The sequence below is a fragment of the Melozone crissalis genome, unplaced genomic scaffold (genome assembly GCF_028551555.1).
Source record: "Melozone crissalis strain CALT ecotype California unplaced genomic scaffold, PUWL_Pcris_2 ptg000006l_1, whole genome shotgun sequence".
Lineage (NCBI taxonomy): Eukaryota > Metazoa > Chordata > Aves > Passeriformes > Passerellidae > Melozone > Melozone crissalis.
This window is the reverse complement of record NW_026535784.1, coordinates 12,024,123-12,048,408: the sequence shown is the minus strand read 5'-3', so window position 1 is coordinate 12,048,408 and position 24,286 is coordinate 12,024,123. Positions and strand designations below refer to the sequence as shown.

General features: G+C 40.1%; 1 protein-coding gene across 1 annotated transcript in view; it reads right to left on the bottom strand.

Moving 5' to 3' along the window:
- TBC1D14 (TBC1 domain family member 14) overlaps positions 1–24,286 on the bottom strand; it is a 63,930-nt gene that overhangs the window by 39,298 nt on the left and 346 nt on the right. The window contains exons 2-3 of the mRNA XM_054295537.1: positions 18,509–19,238; positions 3,257–3,377 (exon numbers count right to left, since the gene is read on the bottom strand). Coding sequence (XP_054151512.1) covers positions 3,257–3,377; positions 18,509–19,238 — 851 coding nt within the window. The remainder of the gene's footprint in view (positions 1–3,256; positions 3,378–18,508; positions 19,239–24,286) is intronic.

Below are 24,286 nucleotides of genomic sequence, written 5' to 3'. Positions count from 1 at the left end.
GCACAGATTCCATACAGCACAGGAGGAGCAGCTCCCCACACTGCACAGATTCCATACAGGACAGGAGGAGCAGCTCCCCACACTGCACAGATTCCATACAAAACAGGAGGAGCAGCTCCCCACACTGCACAGATTCCATACAGCACAGGAGGAGCAGCTCCCCACACTGCACAGATTCCACCCATGGACATGGAATTTGTGCATGTGAGGAGCTGCTGCCTCCTGTTCCAGGTGCACAAGCACCTCCCCACGTCAGCACTCTGGGGACTCTGCTCTGCTCTGGGCCTTTTTTAACCTGGAGAAAACACACTGCTTTATAACAGGAGAGTTCATCACTGTCTGCTTAAAGCATGGGCTGTAATAAATTATTTCCATATTTCTTGCTGGGCACTGTTGTTTTTAAACTTTTCCATCTAACAGATCTAAGCCAGAAAACAGACTTTGATAAAACCAGTTTACTTCACCAATCAGGATTATAGCTTAAATCAAGTGAAAATTGAATTATAATTAACCCAATTCAACTTACAAAGTTTTTTCCTATTGTAATATTATAAGCTTTACTGTTCATCCCATAACAAAGCATCACCTGTGAGCCAAGCAATTTATTTTCCTGTTTCAAGAGCTCATTTTCACTTTATCATGTGCTGCAGAGTGAGCCTCTTCAGTACAACTGATTACAATTGACTGGAACGTTGACCTCCCTCTCATATAGTTATATCCTAATTATTATAGAAAAACATTTGAGAAAATTATAATCCCCAAGTTAAAAATCACAGTTATTTTTAGTTATTAAGGAACTACCATTAAAATTTTTAAATATTCCAACATGGACTACCAGCAAATGAGATTATAAAACATTTAGACCTGAATTTTTGATTAAAGATTGTAATTGAAAAGCCTCAAGTGTTATATGTGCTGAATTTTATAAATATTGAAACTTAAAAAAATAAAGATATTCCATTCAGCTCTGATTAGAATTCATATAGTGAAAGCTAAATCTTACAACCCTCATAGGGTCAAAGCACACTTAGAAAGGAAAAAAAAAACCCAAAGCTTCCTGATTAAAAATTGATTTTGCTATTATAGAAAAGAAAATTAAAATAAATACACTATATAAAAAAAAAAAAAATAATTTCACTGGGGATGAAAGCTGTAACATGTCTCTAGGATGTAGCCAAAATCTGGCTTTCCTCTATATGCCTTATTCTTGTAATATACAAAATCTTGACTGGTCACATGCAAACAAATTCTGTGAAGACAGATCACATGAGAGAGACAACCAAATGATATGCTGGTTACTTCTTGAATTTTAAAAGAATTTCTTTAGAAGAACATTCACTAACAAAACTGGGGGAAGAAAAGTTGCTGCAAATAAATGGTATTTACATATACTTCTGTGCTTGCCAAACCTGAAAAGAGTTTCTAAAAGAAACAGTGGCTGCAAAGCTTAGTTCAGTTCTACAGCCTAATGGGAGAGAAGAGAACTTAACTGCAGTGCTTATTCTTGGTGAAGTTCTGTCATCTGACTGACTTTGTGCATTTTCAAACACCAATTGCAAAAGCAACTGGCATAACCAGTTCTGCTCAAGCAGAATTCCTGAAGAGAACTGATATAAAACATTAATCATGCAAACCTCCATTGCAAATGCACTTCCAACTTCTCCAAGATTACTCATCCTGACAGCTTCTAAGTTTTAAAACATTTAACTGGATAAAAACTATAAAAAAGCTCTCAGTGACCCAGTAAAGCAACCCAGCCTGAGCATATGCCAGTATTGCTTCTCTATCAGAAGACTAATACTCACATATATTTTCAGCATTAAAAACAGGACAAGCAACATCTTAGCTGCAGTGGTTTTAATTCTTGTACTGCTAAATTACAGTATGATGCTATGCTGTATATACACTTGTTGAACAAGAGAGTGCTGTCAGAAGAGCTTTTACAGGGCCTGAGGTAAGGCTCATGTGCTCACAAAGCCTGTCTGAGCATTGTTCTGGTGAGGGGGCACCTAAATCAGGCTGTGCTTTTAGATGCTGCTGAGGCTCAATTGGTGCCTTACAGCACTACTCATGACTCAAAGCCTACCTGTCAAAAATAACTTCAAAAAAGCACCAAATCATTTAGGAAGGATTAGTTACTGTTACCCAAGAGGCACTGCAGACAATTGTTTTAGGCTGCAATTTTGCCAGAAACTTGCTAATGGTTGGATGCCATACCACACTACTAATTTAGTAGCGACTGTTTTGTAACAAATACAATCATTCAAAGCTGTAATGTAAGATAGTTTGGATGCAAAAGAAAAATATTCACAGTACCAGCAACAACCACAAAATGTCAATAAATTATTTACCCACTTAATAAAGAACATGCACTACAACAAAATATACTGCTAAATGTCAGAGTACTGCACTTACTAAACCTCTTCAATTTTGACATCAAAAATCTTTGGCGGACACTTCAGAACAACTAATTGTGTCAAGACAAGCTGTAGATAAAGTCTGAATGGTTCAGTACAGCGACAAGTTCAAAAAGCCACCTCAGTTTCATCTTAACAGCCTAACTACAGCTAAGAACAGTCACATGACATGTGGATTTCCAGAATACTTTACCCTGAATTAAGCAGCACCATCCTTCAAATCAGCATTTGCTTTTCACACACAGCAGCTGGTTTTAAAGTTTCACTACATGGTCTCTTTCCATGCAAACATTACTATTCCCACAGTCATCTGAACAAGGAAGTGACTACTGAAATACAGAAAAAGCTCCAAACAAAAAGGCTACATGCAATCCAAAAATCCCAGACCAAGTCAGACTGAAAGAGGCTGTTTTTCTGCCACTGAAAGAGCAGCTCATGAGCTACTGACCATGTAGCTGGATTTCACAAGATCTTCCCCATTGGAAAGACAAATAATTTGATTCACTAGACAAGAGCTTGGGTTCATCTCTAGTAGAACCAGTTCTCTGAAATGTTGCTTTCAACAATGCTGGAAAAAAGTGAGTTTCACTTAGGTTTTTTATTCTCTTATGACACACTAAGGGAGGCTCTTCATGCCTCATGTACTCAGTGTAATGACCAAGTGGAACACATTCTTCTGAACAGCACTGTTGCAACACAAGTAAAATTTCAACAAAGAGCCTTTTCTGGTACTGAAATTGTGTGCAACTCCAAACAGGCTGCACAGTCCTATTTACAGATCATAAACTTAACTGGCTTCTTCATTCACCACTAATCCTAACACAGAATTAAACAAATACCTTTTGTATTCTCTTTGGGTCTTTCTGTAAGTTTTCTCCAAGAGGTACTTTTCCAAACAACTTCCATCGCACATCATTTTGTTTTTCAAATCTTGCACTCTGCTTTCTGGTAAACAAATTCCTAAAAAAAAAAAAATTATTAAGAAAAAGGGTTGATTAATTATAATAAGAAGGATGAACATTTGCTAACCATATGTATCCTAATGATATATTCCAACTTCTCTTGTGGTTCTGCTGACACACACTGTTTCCCAGCTTCAAAAGGAACATCATGCAGTATTATCACCATACCAGGCAATGGACTTTGGTAAATTATAGCTTTTAGTAGATAAAAAAAGTTCATTTTCCAACTGTCTAAAAGTGGACACCTATCTTTAGCATTCCTGGAGATCATTCAGCCTCACTCTTTAAAAAACAACTAAGAACCTCTTGCTGCACAAACATTCTTTACCCACCTGTTACAACACATTACTACCAAAACCAACAAAAACCTTGGAGACATGGTACCCTTTTGCTGTATTTGATCTGCTTTCACAGAAGATTATTTTTCTAAATAAGCTTAAAAGCAGTTATCAAAACACATTAATTCTGAAGTCTCTCTGAAATGTCCAATATTTAGCTTTAACACTGTAGGAACAGTTAGAAAGCTAGACAAAAAAAACACTGAAAATTAGATTAGTTTTATTGACATTGTTAGTTTTTAATCATAAAGAGATTTGCCAGACTTGCATCTTCACACCACAGCTACTTTTTCCAAAACTGGACACACAGCACAGACCAATCTTCATGATTTTGATAGCACTCAGCTCCTCCAAGAATAGATATTCTACTCCATGGAATGCCTGCATTATTAAAGTAACCAATTTTCTTTTGTCTTACTGTCCAGTTTATCACATATTCAAATATGTCCAGGCTAGTTCTGTTGTTTACTCACCTCAAGGCAGATTTTTCTGGAAACTGACTATTGTTTTTTTTGCTCCCTCATCAAAATAAAAAGTAAATCCACTGAGACAAAAGCATTTTTCCTACTGCAATCAGCAGGCAGCTCCAGCACCTTCAAATCACAGACATTTCCATTCTGACATTTGTGCTTTTCCTTACAGTTACCACCTTAATGCCCTGTGTGTTGGGACATCAAGTACACATTGTTTTTTACATAAAAAGTGTGATTGTTTGAGAAATAAAACTATTTTGCGTTTCACATTCTTGAAGAGCTAAATACATGTTTGCAACAGGAACAATCTAGGCACTAAAAAGTTTTTTTTCCTGGTCACTTTGTATCAGTTGCCATGAAAAATACCATAGCTATACCAACAGAGATAACATTGCTGGAATACAAGAGATATGTTTCATATGTGAAAAATAATTAAGGTTATAACATCAAAGTGTGCTGAAATATTTGATAAAGTTAATAGTATGCACTGCCATCCTTAAATATGCATATATTTATACAAATTATCACATGCTCCTGTATCACAAGGGTACACTTACCTTGAAATTCAAACCAAGAACAGATTATCATATTAAAAGATAAGGACAAAGTGTTTATGTACAGGAACCATGCAAGTCAATTACATCTGATGCCAAAGCTAAGCTGTAACTGTACCTCTCCAAACCCTTTCACTTAGGCAGAGATTGTAAGGTAACTAAAGCCTGAGAGGATGCTTCAAGCAAGTTCTAAAATATCTAAGAATAAAAAGAAAGCATGGCAAAAATAACGTAACAAAATTACTGCATGTGAATAGGATACACAATGCAAGACTGGCTGCTCTTGCAAAGGTTTTTTTTCAGGTTGTTATTGCTGCAGAAGCAAGCAAAATCCAGACTCCAAACCATCTTCAGAGAAAACAAGAACTTGTAGCATCAGGGCCACTGGAAGAGCCCTGTAAAGAGGCACATCTCATCTCTGTGACAGCTCCGTGCACATTCAAATCCTTTTGCAAGTAAAAGGCTTTCATCACGCTTCATTAGCACTGCAATAACACAAAAATTAAAGGCAATTTTCTTTCTATCTCTATCCACATTAGGGGTTCCTAGCACAAGTGTAAGCAACAACAAGTACAAGCAACAACTTCAGATTCCTCTGAGAGATTTTAAGAACAGCAGTAAGTCTTTACCCTCAGAGCAAAGATGAATTGGAATGATAAATTCTAACAGCTCTCTGCTGCAAGTGCCTGCATAAAATGAACCAAATCTGAAAAGCCAATCTCACACACTTCCTCTCAACTCAATTCCACAATCCTATCTACTTTCCCTTTAGCAGCAGCGTCATAATAAATAATCTGTTCTACAGCTTATCTAGCAGATGGCACTGCACTTGTTCAGCTCACTCTTCTCTATCCCTACATTCTAGGGCACCAGGCATCTCTTCCTCCCTTTGTACTATGTCAGGGACTTACAGTTCACTTCTAATTTAAAATATATATATACTGAACTGAAAGCAGCAGGCATGGTCAATATACAAATTTCATTCTGTACTGTCCCTTTCCTCCACCCTGTGTCTGGGCCTAAATCCCAGTGTTTGGTTGGTGTCCACACTCTTTACAATCTCCAAAAAGTCTCAAAACCCCCCAAAGGCTTAACATTATCAGCAGCCACAAATCAGTAAACCAGATGTAAAAGAGCAAACTAAAATGTGTTCTTGCTTTGACTGAGGACACACAGCATTATACCCTGATCTGCCCCACACTGAAACACGGCAAAGGTAATATATGCCAGGATGGCATGGAAGGAGCAGAAGAGATGTCACTTAATTTTCATCTGTTCTGAGAAAACTTAAGGGGAAAAAACCAAAACAAAAACCAACAAACAAAAAAAACCCCCACCACAACCAAAAAAGAACTATGGAATGTTCTCTCTTTCAATTTCTACAGAGCTTTGCAATAAATCAGGACAACACCAGAGTGTTCTGATAAAGCCACTACTTAAGATTCCTGAACTGAAAGTAAACCCTTAAAATATGCAACTGCCTGAGGAGGAAGTTGCTGCCATATATATGTCAGAACAAATAACTCATAGCAAAACCTTTCATTTTTCTGCTGCTACAGCACCAAAAGGAATCATTTTTCTCCTATTTTTGCACAGCTCCCTCAGATTTTCAAGAAAAGCACTAAGCCATTTCACTTCTGAGCAAATTCACTTCAAAATATTCCACACTAAAGGTAACTTAAGAAGAGCTTACTGACAGAAAATGCACGTTAACAAGAAGTAAAACTTCTCTTTTTGAAAAGACAAAACCCTAAACAAACAGATCTTAACTCTGAAGATGAGCCCAGAAATTTTAGAGTAAAAAATGTCAAAGCTTCATGACAAGTTTTAAGATAACAAAACTAAACTTGAGGTCCTGAATGTAAAAAAGTGCTAACGTGACTTGAAAGAAAAGATTACATGATCATCATTAGTTCAGTTTCACTGTCCTCTTCCAAACTATCAGAACACATCATGATGATTTACAATAGGGATAGTAACAAGACCATCTGACATGATGCATGATGCCTGCAGCCTCATTAGTGTGGAGTCATTTCAGTGTCATGGATCACATCTGCATTCCCGTTGTACGTGCCCACTATTTTACACTAAGTATTTGTAGCTGCTTATTTCAGAAAAGCCAAGTGCAGAAGTTAAACTGAGATCAAATTTCAGTTAGAAAATTGCTTTTTCACAGTCCCTTACAAACAGTATTTGGCACCAAACAGCTGTTTAACCTTGTTATTTTAATTGAGCTGTGGAGAGGGATTACCTACCTGAAGAGAATTTAATTCTAACTCCAGAGTTAATTTTTACATACAAAGAACATCCTGTGGTACAGGACAGAGATGGAACAATCTTTTGCTTGAGCCAACAGATATTGCATCACCACTCTATACTGATCTGCCCAGCTGCCTTTTCTGTGGGGAAAAAGAGGAAGTTAACACCAAGAGGCAAGTTTAGCAGCGTCAGGAAAATCTTATTTTTTAATAAAACTTTAGAAACAGTTCCATTTTAGTTCTCTAAGCACTGCTAAAATCAACTTACAAAATAGCTGCTAATACATGCACTGCACACGTGTATATTGCTACTCTTTAAGTAGCCTTGTATGCTATTATGATCAAGCTGAAGCCTCAATCAAATTTTAAAAATGTGTTTCTAAAGATATTAGAAGAACACCAATAACAAGTAATCAATTCAAACATATTGATACTGCATCTGTTAAAGCATTTTGGAGCTTTTGCTTTTTAAAAAAAGCATCACCACTGAAGAAAGTTTATCTAGTTCTGTCCAATTTTCTTTCCAAAAAGACAGGAGGTCTGCAACACAACTGCCAGCAATTACTGCTGCATGAGGAGTTGAGAGCAGCAGCTCCACAAGCACTCAGATACCCATTTTTTCCACATTTCAGCTGTGCTTTGCTCCATGCAAGGCCAGTCACTTTTGTGAAGTCACCTCCTAAGAGGTTATTCCTTTCTACCACATTCCCCCTGTTCAGTACTCAAACCTATCCACTAAAGCAGCAGAGACAGTGCTGCCATGGCTGCCATGGCTTCTGTTGCCAATTTACTCCAAGTCTTGAAGTCACTGCAAAGCTCCTTCCTGAAAAGTCTCAAAGTCTTCTCAAGCCAGGCAGGCCCAACACAGAGCCCATTCAGATACCTCTGAAGTTTGGTACCACCAGAGTCAAGGAACTGTTTCAGTGACATGTGCCAGAGAAACAACAGGAAAAAAGGATGAGCTCCCACAGGAGCTGTCAGAGGGGAGCTGAGCAAGGCAGGCACACACACCCCCCTCTGGACTTCAGGCAACACACAGTATCTTTTTACTAGAAAGCCCAAAATGACCAGATTACTGAAACAAAAGGGTAGAGAAGCTTAGGATTTAGGAGTTTTTACAACCAGAGCATCTGGGTTATTTCGAAAATCTGAATTTCAACTTTACTGATGTGACTGTTTTGCCAGGGCTCCTTAGATGAAGCTCTGCAGTACTTGAACTACTGGCACCCAGCACAGAATCACAACTGCAAGCAATAGAAAAGTGAGATGGCAAATGCTGCTCTGTGATAGACTTACACTGACCTAGCACAGAGATTACATTTCCAAGTAAATGGGTTCCTTACTCTTAAAACGATGGTTGGTGTACAGAAACACGTATGAAAATTGTCTAGAAACTGACCCAGCTCATGCAAACTGCAATTTCTAATCTGCATTTAACCAACACTGATTTCCAAATACAAGTAAATTTTTGTTACAGGTTTTAAAAATACACACATCTCCAGTTCTCAAGATGCATGCTCCAAATTTTAATTGTCTTTCACTTAAAGTTATTTTCAGAAGGCAAAACAAGTGGAATAGGCATGCAAATTAACTACTGGAAGGACTTACCAGTCTCATGAACACAACAGATGCAAAATAAGGACAGTGGAGAAAGTTCAAAAGGTTCAGTTTTGTAGAACAATTTTATCTCGAAAGACAATTTTTCAAATGAGTATCAGACTGGCATGTGTTCTTAAGAAGCAAGAAAGAAACAGAGGCAAGTCAGAGTTCATTTCAGCTGCTCCTGAAAGAAGACCCCGAGACTCCCCTGATAACTCTAAACTACACAAGGAGAGAGCACCAAGGTGGTGAACCCCTCAGCCAGGCTGAGGCTCAGCTCCATGTATAGTGAGATAAGCAAGCAGATATGAATCATAAGAACCATTATCATAAGGTAAACCCACACTGAGCACACAGGCACTGTGAGACATGTCTCCACAGACATTACTGCACAAGGCATCCAGAAAGCTACACTGAAACAAGACATTTTAAAAAACATACAGCATCTATCAAGCTAAAAATACAGTAAGATAAATTTTATTAAATATTGCTGCATTGTCAGCAAAAATGTCCAGCCACCTTATCTGATGTGGTACTAATTTAATTAACACTAACTAGGAAACATTCCTAACAACATTATTTTCTTCTCATCTGCCAATGATTCTTTCTATTCTGTACTAATCATAACTTTTGCAACTTATCAAAAAAAGAAAAATTCTCACCTCTAGATGTTTCTAATCTCACTTAAACAATTTCCAGAGACTGAGAAAATAAATTCTGAAAAATCAGCAACATAGTCTATCAAAGGAATTTTTGTTACCTGATTAGTGGAGGAACAAAACTGGCACATAAATCATGACGACTGGAGACTGATGGAGTTGAGAAGGCACAGTTGTCAGGAGACCCACCAAAGTCTCCTGAAATGCCCTAAATCTACATCCTCCAAAGGGAAAAGCAACAACTGGTACTCAAGACCCAGTAATGCTGGTTTCTAGCAATAATTCACTAGGTGCAGTTCTAACATACCCTCCTCTCAAACCCAGATCACCTCTCAGTCAACCTATACATCAACACAACCAAGAGACAGAATACCATCAAAAAAGTTCAAGTACATTGGCTACAGTCAAGGACCTCCATAAACAAGTCAGAAGTTATGCTTTGAATAAGATTCCAGAATTACATACAAAAGCAGGATTTGCAGAAGTTTGTCTCTGCAAGATTGCCAAAGGTCAGACTAAAGGAAGAATAATGCTTGGTTTATGGATAAACAAACCAACAGAAATAAAGCCAAAGCTGACCTGCCTATGAAAGAGGTAACTAATCACAGAACAATGTTTTATAAATTCCTACCACACTTTATAAACAAAGTTTTCCAATCACTAACGTTCCAGTACCTTCAGTAAGAATCAAAAACAATAACACTTTACAGTGTAACAGACACCTGCAGGTCTGGAAAAAAAAGACCTTCACAGTTGAGAGAAGCAGTAATACAATATAAGTTAGCAGTATAGGATAACTGATAGCTTGCAATAGGATAATTTGGAAATTTCTCTAGATTTCTGGGGAAAAAAGCAGGGTTTAATAATCTAATAGTTATAAAATAATGTAATATTTATCAAAACTACAGTAGTCTGCATGTATCTTTCTTCTTACAGGTTCCCCTCATTTTACAGGAGAACAAAGCAGTGCTGACTGCTCTGAAGTATCCAAGCCATGCAAAGATAAATCAGGCAGTAACCTGGAGAGTTCAGCTTTAGAACTGGCTGCAGCAAGCCAGGAACTATTTTGCACATGGATAACACACAGTGCTGGTCCACCATGCAAATACTGAAGAATTCTCAGAAACTGGAGTTTCAGCAAGTAAGGACTGTCACACAAAATCAACACTCAGGTCCAGCTTCAAACTAATATATTAGCATCAACCAGCTATAATTAATGATCCTTTTCTAGCTGGCCAAATTCCCAGTTATTCTCATATTACCAGAGTAATTGAAATTCCATTCCTAAAATTTGAAAGTAGATTTCTTCATTGATTTGAAGCACTATTACCACACAAATAAAAAAACAGAATGCATGAAATGTCATCCTAAGCAAAAAGCTGAACCCAAGTAAACTCTAAGACCTTGCAGCAATAGAAATTAAATATGGACCTGTCTGCATTAAGATCAAAAGCAAAAAGTGAATAAAAGCTCTGCCTGGTACCTACAAGACCATATGTGTGTCTGCTGTGGGGCTCCTGGACTACAATAAAGAATTAAAAGCTGGAGAAAGCCCAATGGATGACCACTGTGATGGCCAGGTGTTGAGGCCTGCACCACACAAGCAGGGATGCTGACAAAGGTGTTTTCATTCAGCCTGGATGACCATCCTCAGAGATGCAATGAGGGAAAAACCACAATGAGGAAAAAACCCCAAGCTGCTGCAAGGCATGTTTCAAATGGATAAAAGGAGAGGAAAAAAGCCCCCAGTGGCAGAATATAAGCCCTGAACTGTGCAGTGCAGGGAGGTGAGCTCCAAGCCGGGATGCACTCCCAGCTGCTCAGGGTCCCGAGGAACGCGCTCTGGCGCTGAAGCCGGCCCTGCACTGAGCAGGGGCTTGGGAACAGCTCCAGAAACCCCCTGAGCTGAGCTGCTCTGGATTCCACACTCACCAAGGGGAGTCCTGCTCCTTGTCCTACCTCCAACTGCTGCCAAGTTCTTGTGTTTGTTCTGTCAGCTCCAAAGTGAAAATGACCCTAATACTTACTGAAGGGGTTTTTTTGTTATTATTCTTATTATATGGCTGGAGAACTTTGGAGGCATTTAATGACTAAAAAGAGAGACTTAACACAAATAAGGAATGGATTCAGAAAATTTATGGTTTCCATGTACCAGTTCTGTTAATAAAACTCTATGTAAGGATGAAAACTTCAACAGACTGTTTCTTGTTTGAGCCTTTTAAAATGTGCTTAAAACCAAAGTTAATATTGACTCCAACTCTTCCAGATTATGTAACACAGGAAGGGATACTGTGTAAATCAAAACATCAAGGAGCAAAAATTATATTTATTCCATTTAATTTCATCTTGCTCACTCCATTTTTCAGGAAAGAAAAAGTCAGCTGAACAATAAACAGTACTTTGATCAGATGGAGAGATAGAGCATCACACAGCAGTAATTGTGCTGATATTCTCCATTCCTCATGTCATCTACTTCTCATAGCTCCTTCTAACAAAGGAAAACACCAGTAAAGCTCTTGCAAATTAAATGAAGATACAAAGACCATCTAACCCACCCATTCATTAAACCTTCATAGAGAGAGTGAATCAGAACGAAACCAGAGTTTAACTTCATTAATCTGAATTAGCTCCTAAAGTCTCGTGCACATCTGTGAGAAACTTTTGTAGTTCTCACTTTCTATTCCAAAGCAAGTGTGTGCAGTGCTGTATTGGGTTTGCATGGCAAGGTTTTGGTAGTGGGGGACTACAGGAGTGGCTGCTGTGAAAAGCACTCAGAGGCTTCCCCCCATGTCCAACAGAGCCAATGGCAGCTGGCTCCAGGACAAACCTGCCACTGGTCAAGGCTGACTCCAATGGGGACAATGGTAGCTTCCCTGGCATAGCAGTTCAGAGGGGAAAAAACCTGCTGAACAACAGCAGCAGCAGCCAAAAGAGAGGAGTGAGACTGTGTGAGAGGAACAGCCCTGCAGACACCAAGGTCAGTGCACAAGGAGGGGCAGGAGGTGCTCCAAGGGCCAAAGCAGAGGTTCCCCTGCAGCCTCCAGTGCAGCCCATGGTGAGGCAGCTGTGTCCTGCAGCCCATGGAGGTCCAGGATGGAGCACAGATCCACCTGCAGCCCATGGAGGCCCAGGATGGAGCAGAGATCCACCTGCAGCCCATGGAGGTTCAGGATGGAGCACAGATCCACCTGCAGCCCATGGAGGACCCCACGTGCCCCAAGGACACTGACCCTGTTAGAACTGGAGCAGGCTCCTGGCAGCACCTGTGGCCTCTTGGAATGAGGAGCCCCTGTTGGAGCAGGTTTGCTGGCAGGACCTGTGACCCCAGAAAGGAAGGGAGGGTGGGGGAAGCATTACAGCGCAATGCTGCAAGCAACATTCAACACCCATCCATGTTAGAAATTGCATTCACCAGCCAGTATCAGACTTCTGTAATGCTTCCCTCCAGCCACTGGAAAAGAAACATGCACGTGTCACCTGCTTTGAAGTAATAACTAGACCACACTAAGTCCTCACTTACTGCATAGCTTTGTAGTTCCTAAAAAACCTCCAAAACTCAAATTGTCATTTAGCAGATTTTCATTTAGTTTCTATAATGAACAAATAAGTTCAACAAGCCTCTTTGTTTAAAGTCTTGTTCGTGTAAAACTGTTTCCAGTTACTCAACAGCAAAACTAAGACGTTAATCTACTACTCTTTATACTAAAGAGCCACGTCTCAAAATTTAGTGAAAAGTTTAAGGTAGAACTAAAAGAACTGTAATTGTAAAGAGTTACATTATCCCACACAAAGAGGGAAAATAAGGATTGCAATTAATTTAGACAGTTTCAGTTCAACACCTAGTGGAGAACAGGCCACATGACAAAGTTCAAAACTTCATTCTCTGAATAAGACAGGAATTCTGAAAACTGTTTCATAAAATTTTCAACCTTTATCAAAAACAAAGGCTTTTACCTTTGTAGAATTCCAACTTTTCACCTGTGCAAGATTTGCTTTGAGAGACAATGTTTATTTCAGAAAATTCTGCTTATTTCTTCTGTTCCACACAGAGCTGTGGTAGTAAATGCAGGTGGGGAGTGGACTTTTAGTCCGTCAGTTCCAGGAGAGAGAGTGGCTTTCAAAGAAGAACTATCCAAAACCACACTTTGGAAGCACCTTTCAGATGAGCACACCTGAATGCCTCACAGGCTGCTGAAAGCCTGCTGCCAGCATCCTGTGCTAAGCAGATCCTCAGTGCCCATGCTGTTCCCACACTGCAGCATGAGCTGGTTTGCCCTTCTCTCTTCCCAGCCCTTTTAGCCGCCTGCTGTTGGCAACAATTTGCTAGAAAGGCACCCAGGGAAAGCAGCAGGGAAGGACAGAAGTGCCACTCAGTTACTCCCTCCCCTCCAACAGGGCAGGGAACCCTGTGGGGCAACTGCAGCAGCTGGGAGCCCAGCCCACAGCACAGCAGGGCAGCAGCTGTGCTGGGTGGCCCTGCAGGCTCCCTGATCACAGGCTGGAGTCCTTCCCCACCAGCTTCTGGACAGCTGCACCCACAGCTCACTTTGGCTGTGCTCATTTGTGGTTAGAAGCAGTGACTTCTGTCTGCCCCCACAGTGCATCCAGCTCTGTCTGTTCCTCTGCCTACACACCTGAGTCCTGCTCTCAGCCTCTCCTCCTGAACAGCCAATACTCTAACAGGCTTCATTGAACAGAAACTTCCATAGAGGAGGAGACAGCATCATAACTAATATCTCAGATTAGTCAACTGCAATTATTATCACAATTTTCCTTCCCTCCTGTGGTCAGTGAATTCCCATTTTTGTAGACACGAAAGTGGGAAATCAGCACTACAATGCTCCTTGTCATTCTACCTTCCTTTTAATAGCAAAATTACAGAAGTACAATAAGCTGTCCTCTCATTAAAAGCAACAAACTGCAATTATCCATTAACACAGATAACTGACTTATGCCATTGATGGACCTAATTCCTAAATTCAGAACTCCAAATTATGTGTGACCAGTAATCTCAAAACATGGGTGTACATATGTGATATAAACATATTAAATTCACATGATTTCAGACTTAAAACAGTTACTGAAAGCAGTAGCTACTATTTTGAAATTGAAGACCTTTTTCTTATCAGATTACAAGTAAGGTCACAGGTACATTTCTACATATGGTATAGGATGCCAATCTTGCTCCAGAAGCTTTCTTCCAGAAATGCAGAGATTCTTTCAAATAGTAAAATGTAATGTTCTTCTTAAAGCCCTTTATTTCATGTGCAGTCCCTATGCTCCTTAGAGGCTTCCTGACATCCAAATACTTAGAACATTAAGATTTAAAACTTCTGGGAGTAGCCTGAAAAGAAAGAAGATAGAGATTCTTGGGAAAACAGACAATATCCATGGCAGTGGACTAAATAAAGACTTAGGCTGCTTGTAATCCATTAAAATGAAACAAACTGCATGGCTTTACACAGAGAGACCCCTTTGGGGTCACTCTCCATGTAAGCACAGAAATCCTCATTCTCAGTCTCCAAAATGAAAATTGAAAATGATAAATGAAAAGAGAAACTTCTGCAGTAAGATCACTACAGTCCTGGTTCAGCAAAGCTGTTTAAGATGCACACATTGAAAAAGTTTCAGCAATACTGTACAGAAGTAAAGTCCAAAGGTAAAACTCATTAAGCCACACTACTCTGGGTCAATAAGGCAAAGGAGCAGACATGCCACCAACTCTTTAGTCTCCCACCCAGTTATTTGCTCACACTAGTTTTCAACCCAAGTTCCTGCATATATTCAAATGAAGGAAATTAATTCCAACACAGGATTACGTAAAAGACCTCTGGGCTTTTAAAGCTGATATAAGTGACACTTGAAAACAATCAACATGTCAGGGTTTTTTGTCAACAGTCAGCATTAGAGCTTCTTTCAGAAGCAGTAATTCATTTCCATATGCCAACCTTGAGCCTAATGAGAGCATGTACCTGTGGTGCCTTAAGCTCTTCCAAGAGGAAAGCTGTGTGTAAGCAAGAAAGCAGCCTCCTTCTCCCTTTTGATCCTCCTGGCCACACCCCAAGATGCAGCCTGAGGAAACAAGCAGGCCTTATGGATACTCAAACTGCTGGAGACACAAACTGAGCCACAGAAGCAGGCCAGGAAAATTTCTTCACCACAGTGCTCAAAGAGACAGGGCAGGAGCACTCCATTCCCAAGTGATCCTGAAGGTGCCAGAACTGAAGGAAATCAGCCAATAGTGCTCCCTTTTCCTTTGATCTCTTCTACAACTCATTTTGTAAATGCAGTCTCAAACCAAAACCTCATAACACACCACAGAGCTGACATGGAATATGCAACCTTGTGCACAGTGCACATGCACACATGCATACAGTCTCAAAAAGAAAAATGAATGTACAGAGTGCCAAAAAATAACTTTATATTCTAAAGCAACCACTTATCTAAGCATTTTCTTGGTATTGAGAAAGACTTACCCTTGGCTGATATGTAAGTAGCTTAAGCACATGTGACCAAGCACTGGAGGCATCTAATTATTGTCAGTATTATCTCTACAGGCAGCCACAAATCTTAACTGGCATGTCAAGGCCAAGTTTACTCTGATAGGATCAGAGAAATTAGCACATTCTTAGAGGCCACATGGGGTTCAATACAAGCAGAGGTGCCATTTCAAGAGGCAAGGTTTCTCCCTTTTACCAACTATCAACAACCTGTGCAAAAAATTAAGCTGACTCATCTTTGCTCCCAATGGCTCAAACCTGTATCCTATTACCCACAGAAGCCCTCAAAGAGCTAAACCTGCAGATTAAGGCTGAATCTGCACTGCAGCCTTACCCCATGACCATAAGGCTGCTGCAAGGCAGTGCACAAAGCACCCAGGTCTCATTAGTCCATGTTGTACACGTTTGCCAGCCACTGGCCAAAGCCAAGACAATTTGGCTTTCTCCTGCCATGGTTCACATTTGGTTCTCTAAAGTGAAGTTTATGCACTCAACCTGCAAGTATGAACCACAACTTTCAGCAGAGTGCAGTGCTAAGAACATACTCCTTTCTGGGACTTTGTTTACACCCACCACTGCAGCACTTGGAACAAACTGCTTTAGGAAGCTCCCTCTCAGCAAGCTGGTCTTTAACAATACTGTTCAAAATGCCTCCTCTTCCTCTCACACTGCACACAAACCCAGGTACACAGCACAGGGTGAGCTGGGTAGGAAGGCCTCTAGAAAGCAGCTACTTTCAAACAAAACACTGCAAGACCCAGGTTCATTTACTTCAGTACTGGTATAAGTCCTGGGAATCCAAGGAGCCCACAGGAACTCCAGGGAACAGGGACTTTTCAAACCCAGGGATGGCAGATTACAAACACCAACAAAAACTAACGAGGGCATGTTTTGAAACTGTACAAGGCTGACAGTATAAATATAAATAGTACTCCCAGTGGCACAGAACAACCTCCAAGGCTCCCTGCTTGTTCAATACCTGTGAAACTCACCACCAGGTCTCATGACATGAGATGGTGCATAAAATATGGGGGTGTGGTGTGCAAGTACAGACAAAACGTGGGCAGCTCTTGTTTCCAAAACAGAGCAGGAAGTGGATGCCAAAGAGGAGGATATTCAAGGTCAGGGTACAGACTGAGCACCTGGAACTTCAAAGCCGATCATCTAGTTTGAACTTAATCCTCATATTCTCACAATGACATCACCCAGTGACCAAAATTATCTGCTCTCCATTTAAAAGGCAGTGATGACAGCCTTTGTTTCCTGGCATTCAATGTACCTGCAAAGATTCAGCTGAAAAAGCTCAGTCTAGCGAGTACTACAGTTTCTGCAACACTGGTAAAACCACCAGAGACTACACTAGAACAGAATTTGGACACATGGTTTTGCTGTGTTGGATAAGAAAAGTTGAGAAGTGGTTAAACATCCTACTCTGAGTGGGGTCTAAATGTGTCTGTTCCACCCTGCTCCCTGCCAGGCTGAAGGACAGCATTTGTTCGAGTTGGCAGTTGTGCTACCAGAACGGGTAACAAAAGTTTATGCTTTGAAGTGCTGAGAAGCCTCCTGCTTCAGAATTAAGTCTGGTTCCATGGCAACACACAGACAAGGGTCCACAAAAGCATCAGCACCTCAGACATGACTGATGACTGGAGCTCTGCTGCACAGTACTTTAACCTAAGAATAAAAATCAACAAAGGCTTCAGTCAGCTTAGGTCTAAACAAACTGATTTTCTTAAGCTTTGCAAATAAGGTAGCCTTTCAAAGAATGTTTTCTGCCAATTCTTGATGTATTTTATTAGCCCACTTGTCTCATGCAAAAGAAAAATTGCACGAGGAAAGAGATACTAGCTGAAGCCATGTGCAAAACAGGTTATTTACAGCCAACTCCACTTGATGTCTAAAATTTCTTTCTAGAACAATTTACTTTAAATATATCAAACTTCAGATGATATAACTTAAAAATTAGAAACATTATGAAGGCCTTACATAACTTTAAAAAAAGAACCCACTAGCAAACAGCTCAACTCCTCAAAGCAGATTAGTCCTCTTCCTTGTTCCCCACTTCCCTGGGGTATCTGCATTTAGAACCTTATCATTCATACAAAGGCCACATTTAGAAACTGCTTTGGGTAGCCAATGCCATCATTTCAACAAGTGGGTGACACAATGTCAGATGTTTTTATTCCACACAAAAATTCAGGTATTAAGATATTAAAAAAGCAGTAACTGAGATTTGGAAAGACCAGAGTAGTTGTACCAAGTGTTTGCAAAGTATTTGTATTTTAAGCTTCATACCCTTAGAATGACCAATAAAATACTCCATCACTACTAAACTGCTTATGAATTTTCCGATGTCAAAGTTCTTTAACACAGGTATGGATTCGACCTATATTTATCTTTTTATGTGACACAAGATTAAAGACCTTGGCCAAAATCATAAAAGATATCACTGGAGAAGCCACTGGAGTTCAGAAGAAAAAGGACCTTGCTCAGAAATCCTTTTACTGTAACACAGAAGGAATGTTCCAAGATTTTAGATGCTTCCATACACCATGAACATAACAGAGTAGGATGCAGAGCCTTAGACCCCAGCAATATTTGCCTATTTACTCATAACAGAAAAAATATGTTAATACTGATCTAAATTAAGACACCAAGGCATTATATTTTTCAAAGTACAACATCAAAGAGGACCTTTCTCCTAAGATCTTACACAGTCCATTAAAATATATTTTACGGAAACCTTACCTGGCAAAGAAGTTTGTAAAAGGTCCCAGTATTTTCCGTTTACTGTCCACGTCTGTCCCATGACAATGCTGCTGCTGGCTCTGGTCAGCGCTGTCTCTAGAGGAATTCAGGGTAACATCTGAAAAGTGTGCCTCGTCGCTCTCAAGATTCACAATTGCACTTGAACTGCTTGTGACCACAAAGTCCAAAATGTCTTCATTGCTAACCGATAAAGTTGCTGACAGCTCTGTGCTAAGACTAGACACGCTACAAACAGAGATGTCATCGCTTCTGTTGAGCGTTTTTGAGGTTGGGCTGTACAGTTTGACGGTGTCATAGCCAGTCCTGGGGAAGGTGGAGGATTTGCGCACGGCGTGCTCGTGCTCGGCGGCCGGCGCGTGCGCAGGCACGTACGGCGGCAGCGTGCACGCGCTCTGGAAAGCCCTGTCGGGCACCAGCTCGGGCTCTGACTGCTTCCTCTTCACATTCAACACACTGCAGTGAACAGGCTCTGGATTTCCTATTTCTAGAGTTGGAATACCAGAATCCACTGACTTAAGGCTATGACAATCTTCTAGGGACAGCAGGCCGGGTCCATACTCAGGCAACGAGAGATCTCTCGGGGTCCCAGAGTTCAGGTTTTGAAGGCCCTGGATACTGCTGCTCACTGTTGCATCCACAATTCCCACGAAGGTCAAACCATTCAAAGAGTTGGATAAATTTGCATCAGTTGTCTTGGCCCAGCTGGTAACTGGTTAAAAAGAAAGAAAAGATTAGGAGTTTGCAGGAAGGTTGTGGTTTGTTCTCGACTGTTTGTTTTGTAGGGTTGGTTTTTTTTCATGGTTGTTTCTTGGTTTGTTTTTTTAATGCACTCAGTCCTGTCCTAATTTAGGCTTTTAATTAAAAATTATTTGTCTTCTCTTGGACATGATTACCATCCCTTCCCCCAGCATGAACAACCAGGACAATGGCAACTTAAATTAGGCTTCTAGCAAATGCAAAGCATGAAAAGCCTTTCATAAGCAGTTTGTGTGCCCATGTTTGCTCCTTGCACATCTCCTGGGAGTGAAGTTACATACTATAAAACCTGCAGATTTTAATGTTCCCTGTCAATACTGAGGCAAATATATGAGATTTATTTTTATACAGTCATAAATTCATATTTGCTGATGTCAGAGAGCTGCCAAACTTGTTTCCATACACTTAGACCAGATTCATAATTGTTCATTTAAACAGAATTTCTCAGCATTCTTTTGCAAACTATAAAACTGATAATAAAATTGTCCCAGAAGAGAATGCGTAATGTATCATTGTTGCATTAAGGAAGAGATGCAAACTCTGAACAGCTATAAAGCTATCCATAGAGTCAATGTTTTGACAATATGCACAATGCACTTCATCAGTGCACGTTTAGTAGCAATGACATTTGCAAATACACTGAATTTACTGCACTCAGGGACTGTGATCCTCCATCCACGCTGTCTCCCCAGGGGCTGCCAGCAGGTCAGTTAATCCAGTCAGTGCCCCAATTCCAGTCTGAATCTCAATGACCTGCAAAGCAAGGGCTGTCAAAAAGGAGCTACAGGTTGGAGGCACCGAACTTTAATACATCTGGGACACCAACAGGAATACTGCCCTGGCTTCCAGAACTGCTACTGACCCTTTAAACACTGTATGAGCTATATAACACTATATATTACACAGATCTTTTTCCATATGAGTAGTAAATTGTCTACAGCTCTTCTGAAGTTTGCGATGCAATTACTCTGCAGCAGTTGGCAGAACAAATATGCACATATTGCTTCAATTTCTTCTCTCTGAAACACTCTGGGCTAAGTGTGAATGAGTGAAGAGCACTCATTCCATCTTGCAAACAGACTGCTTTCTAGACAGCTCCTGAAGCCTGGTCTCCTATCCTCTCTCAAGTAGAGCACTCAATTAAAGGTCCTGGTTGTTCTCTAGAAGGTCCTTCCCACATTCTATTTTTAAAACACAAATACACATGTACCTCAGAAGAAACCCCAAACTTGTCAATTTCCAACGTCGGTGAAAAGTGCTATCTCACAGCAGTTCTAAAGCCCTGGTTAATGTCACCTGAGCCCTGCCAAACACCAGGGTTTGACACACAGTCCATTCTTAGATCTGAGGACATCAATACAGCTTGGCATTGTGATACCAACAGGCAGTGAGTGAGAGAAAACTCATTTCAAACATATCTCACTGGTCCAAACAGAATTTTTTTTCCATAAATTTTCAGTCATGTGGAAAGTTCAGGAATCCAACTGTACTTTGTATGCTACACTAAATCTTTAACTTACTACCCAAACAATATTTGCTAGCAGTTCAATCCACTCCTAAGTACAGGCAAAAGTCGAGGACAGACAGCCCTGGATTTTTCATCTTTTAGACCTCTTCAGAACTTTTTAACAACCAACTCTATGCTACCCATCCAAATCAATCAATATACCAGTTGCCTAATCCTCTGCCTAAGCAAGGTTTCAAGTGTATTGTTTTGACTAAAAAGCTTGTGAAGATGTGTGAAGTCTTCTCTTAAAGAGTTGCTATAGCAACTTTTTTCATATTACCATGGTTTGAAAAGTTTACATCCCCTGCAATTAAAGTATGTTTTGAAATAGCTGACACACCAACTGTGTACATTATAAATTCTTTATTCACTAAATTAAAACACCAAGGGCCAGCAAAAAAACAAACTCTAAACAGCAATTCTTGAATGCAGGCAACAAACTATACTCCAGGAGTCAACGGCGATAGTTCAAGCGCACAAATGAGACAGAACATGGAGCATTAGATGTAATTACTCTTGTATTTACTGGAGTCTCCTGTTCTCAGACCTTCTTACTTGAATTCACTTATTTTTCTAACATAAGTCTGACTCTGTTCTTCTCCCTCTGTTCACCTTTATTCCTTCATATACTTCACAGTGCTCTTCAAACCCACAGCCCACCCCAGCCCCTTTTGTTACTCTAAAGCACATACACAGATACACTCCAGAACAGGGTAACCTTACAAGAATTCAAACTTTGGAATGCATCTAGAAAGTGCGGTCCAGGAAAAAAAACACAAATGTAATCTGTCAGGAACAGCTTTGATGATGTTTGGGTAAACAGTACAAGCATGTTCCCATAATGAATTCCTCCCATGACTGCCTTTACTTCTGCTCAATGATTTTCCCAAGCAGCAGCCAGTCCTTAGCTTAATTGCACTGCTCTTCTCAACCAAGCTCACAAATGGTAAGCACTCAAATGACCTTGGCAGAGGCGGTAACTACAGCAGCTCAAGAGGCCAAATACTGTAAACAAAAGAATTACAAAAAAAAAAAAAAAAAGTGAAAATAGCTTCTGTACCCGGTGTGGAATTTTGTTTTAACTTGACTTGGTATTTTTTCAAGCAATAAATGTAACAGGAAAAGATCCTTTAAACGGGCAAGGAAGAAATGCAGAACTACACAACACTACAGCTTGCTGGAGCAAATTATGCAACAGCAAGTTACAAAGGTTTTACACAGTTCAGCAAAACTGTGGGAGGCTTTGAAGTGCACCCATCAAGGGCTTTAAATGAAAACTTGAGATGCAGTCAGCTCTCAAGAACACACAGGAGAATTCCTTGATTCATTTTGAGTTCAGTTGTTGTAGGATTGTTTTTAAGGATGGAGTGATATTTATACTCTGTTTTAGCTGCCTCATTGGTAAGTGCAAAATCTGACAATTGATGTCAAATATTCTGTCATGTACTCCAATGCTAACTTCTTTCCATAAAGCATTTATTAACATAACCATGTGGAAACATTATTATCTGAGTACCATACACTACTGAGAAATAGTATGCAATTTTGTCTGCACAAGATTCATAGTTCCCATTGTTTATTTAAATATATTACCATGGAAATAAAATCAATATTTGTAAAGTCTTAATATCCTATGTCTTATAGAGAACATGATCTCACAAGAGGGAACATCCCACAGGAAATAACAAGGAAAAGGGAGTTAGGAAAACACAGCCAAGGTCACAAGTGGCAATGAGAGAGCAGGTAGATGCTATTTACTCATTAACACTTCCAACTGAAGTGCAAAGGAGCACATGATAAAGACAGTTTTGTAGCCAGGTTCAAAATTAACATCAGGACACAACTATTCACGCAAAGGGCAGCTAACCTGTGCAACTCAGTCACAACTGTGCATCAAGAAATTTACATCTAAGCTTGGGAATACAAAATCACTGATGATTCCTAAGCAAAGCAAAACTCAGAGAGGCTCTAAACCGCAGGCATCAGAACTTCAAGAAAACATCAACATATATCAGTTCTGCTTCCAGACCCTCCCCTAGGTACATTTTTTTCTGACAGGTGGAGTTTCCATCTGTCTCAGTAGGGCTGTCTGTACGGCCTCACATTCCCCAGATTCTGATCACAGCATGCAAGAAGGCATGTTCTGACAATAACCAGAGGCTTTAAAACACATTTTGGCTTTGCATATCACTCAACCGTACAGAGGGAACAAGTCATATTTGATTATAATTTCTAAGATCTACAATAAAATGGCTTTTTAACCCACTTTGATATCAAAGTTAAATGTAACAGCAATGCCAAACCATTAGAGTAAAACAAAACCAGAAAGATGCAAACTCAAGGCCTGTTATTCCAAGTTTGCTGGGAGTTATGATGCAGTTTAGGCAAGCAACAAGGGTAAAACAATAATTTGCAAAAAAAGGCTTTATATTTTCCTGCCTCACAGGGATGAGAAGAGGAATGATTGCATACACAGCTCAGTTCTCAAAGAGTTAACATCACACATCACCTCTTCAACACTTACTTCTGCTAGGAGTTTTTCTCCAACTTTTAAGAACAAGGAATTTCTTCAATTACAAAGTTGCAACTTTTTTTCTTCTTAAAGATATTTTTTTAATTAATGACTTATATTCTCCATGCTTTTGTTATTACTTTTGTTGCATGTACCAAGAAACATATTGCTGTTATCAAGGGCAGCTTTGAGTGACCTTGGTGCACAAGAGCATCAAACTCAGTTTTGTTTATTAAAGATTTCTTTGTTCCATTTGTGTGCACGTTCTAACAGCCACAGCACTGCCAACAGTGAGGAACTCCTGAAACTAGAAAAAGTCTGCCCTTCAACTAAACACGGGATACTGCAATTAAGGTTACCTATAAAAGTACTGCCAAAACATTACCGACAAAAAGAAAAGAAACTAGTGGGGATTTTTTTTATTTTGTTTTAATCAAGATAACTATTATCTAACTCTCAGCTGGTGACCTTTTATAAGTGTGAGCTTTACAAAGCCGGCTTCTGAGCGGAGTGCTCGGAGAGTAATCATAAGTAAGCCATTCCCCGCTTTCCGACTGTTTCTGCTCCGTCAGACAGGCAACACAAACAAGTTACAGTGCTCTGCTAAAGCCTCTGCTCCAGGAGCGCTTTACCCTCCCCGCACCATTGTTACTGAAAACTCTGTGAGCCACATTAAATTAGCAGCAACGTCGGAAGAACTTCAGCTGCTGTGAGATGTAGTTTTGTTTGGTCTTTGGGAATTGCTTGGGAAACCTCGACTAGAAGAGAGGCAGCGAGATGAAAGTTGCTTCCTTCTCACGGGCTCAACCCGACTCGCTCTGCGAAGGTTCCGAGCTAGCGGCCTTCGCTTACAAAACAACCCAAAGAAACTGAAACAACCGAAAAAAAAAAAAAAAAAAAAAGCCACAACCAAAGCCTTGAGGAAGCAGCGCTCACTCTTCTCTGCGGTCTTCAACCCACTCGGTGAACACTCCGAGGGCTC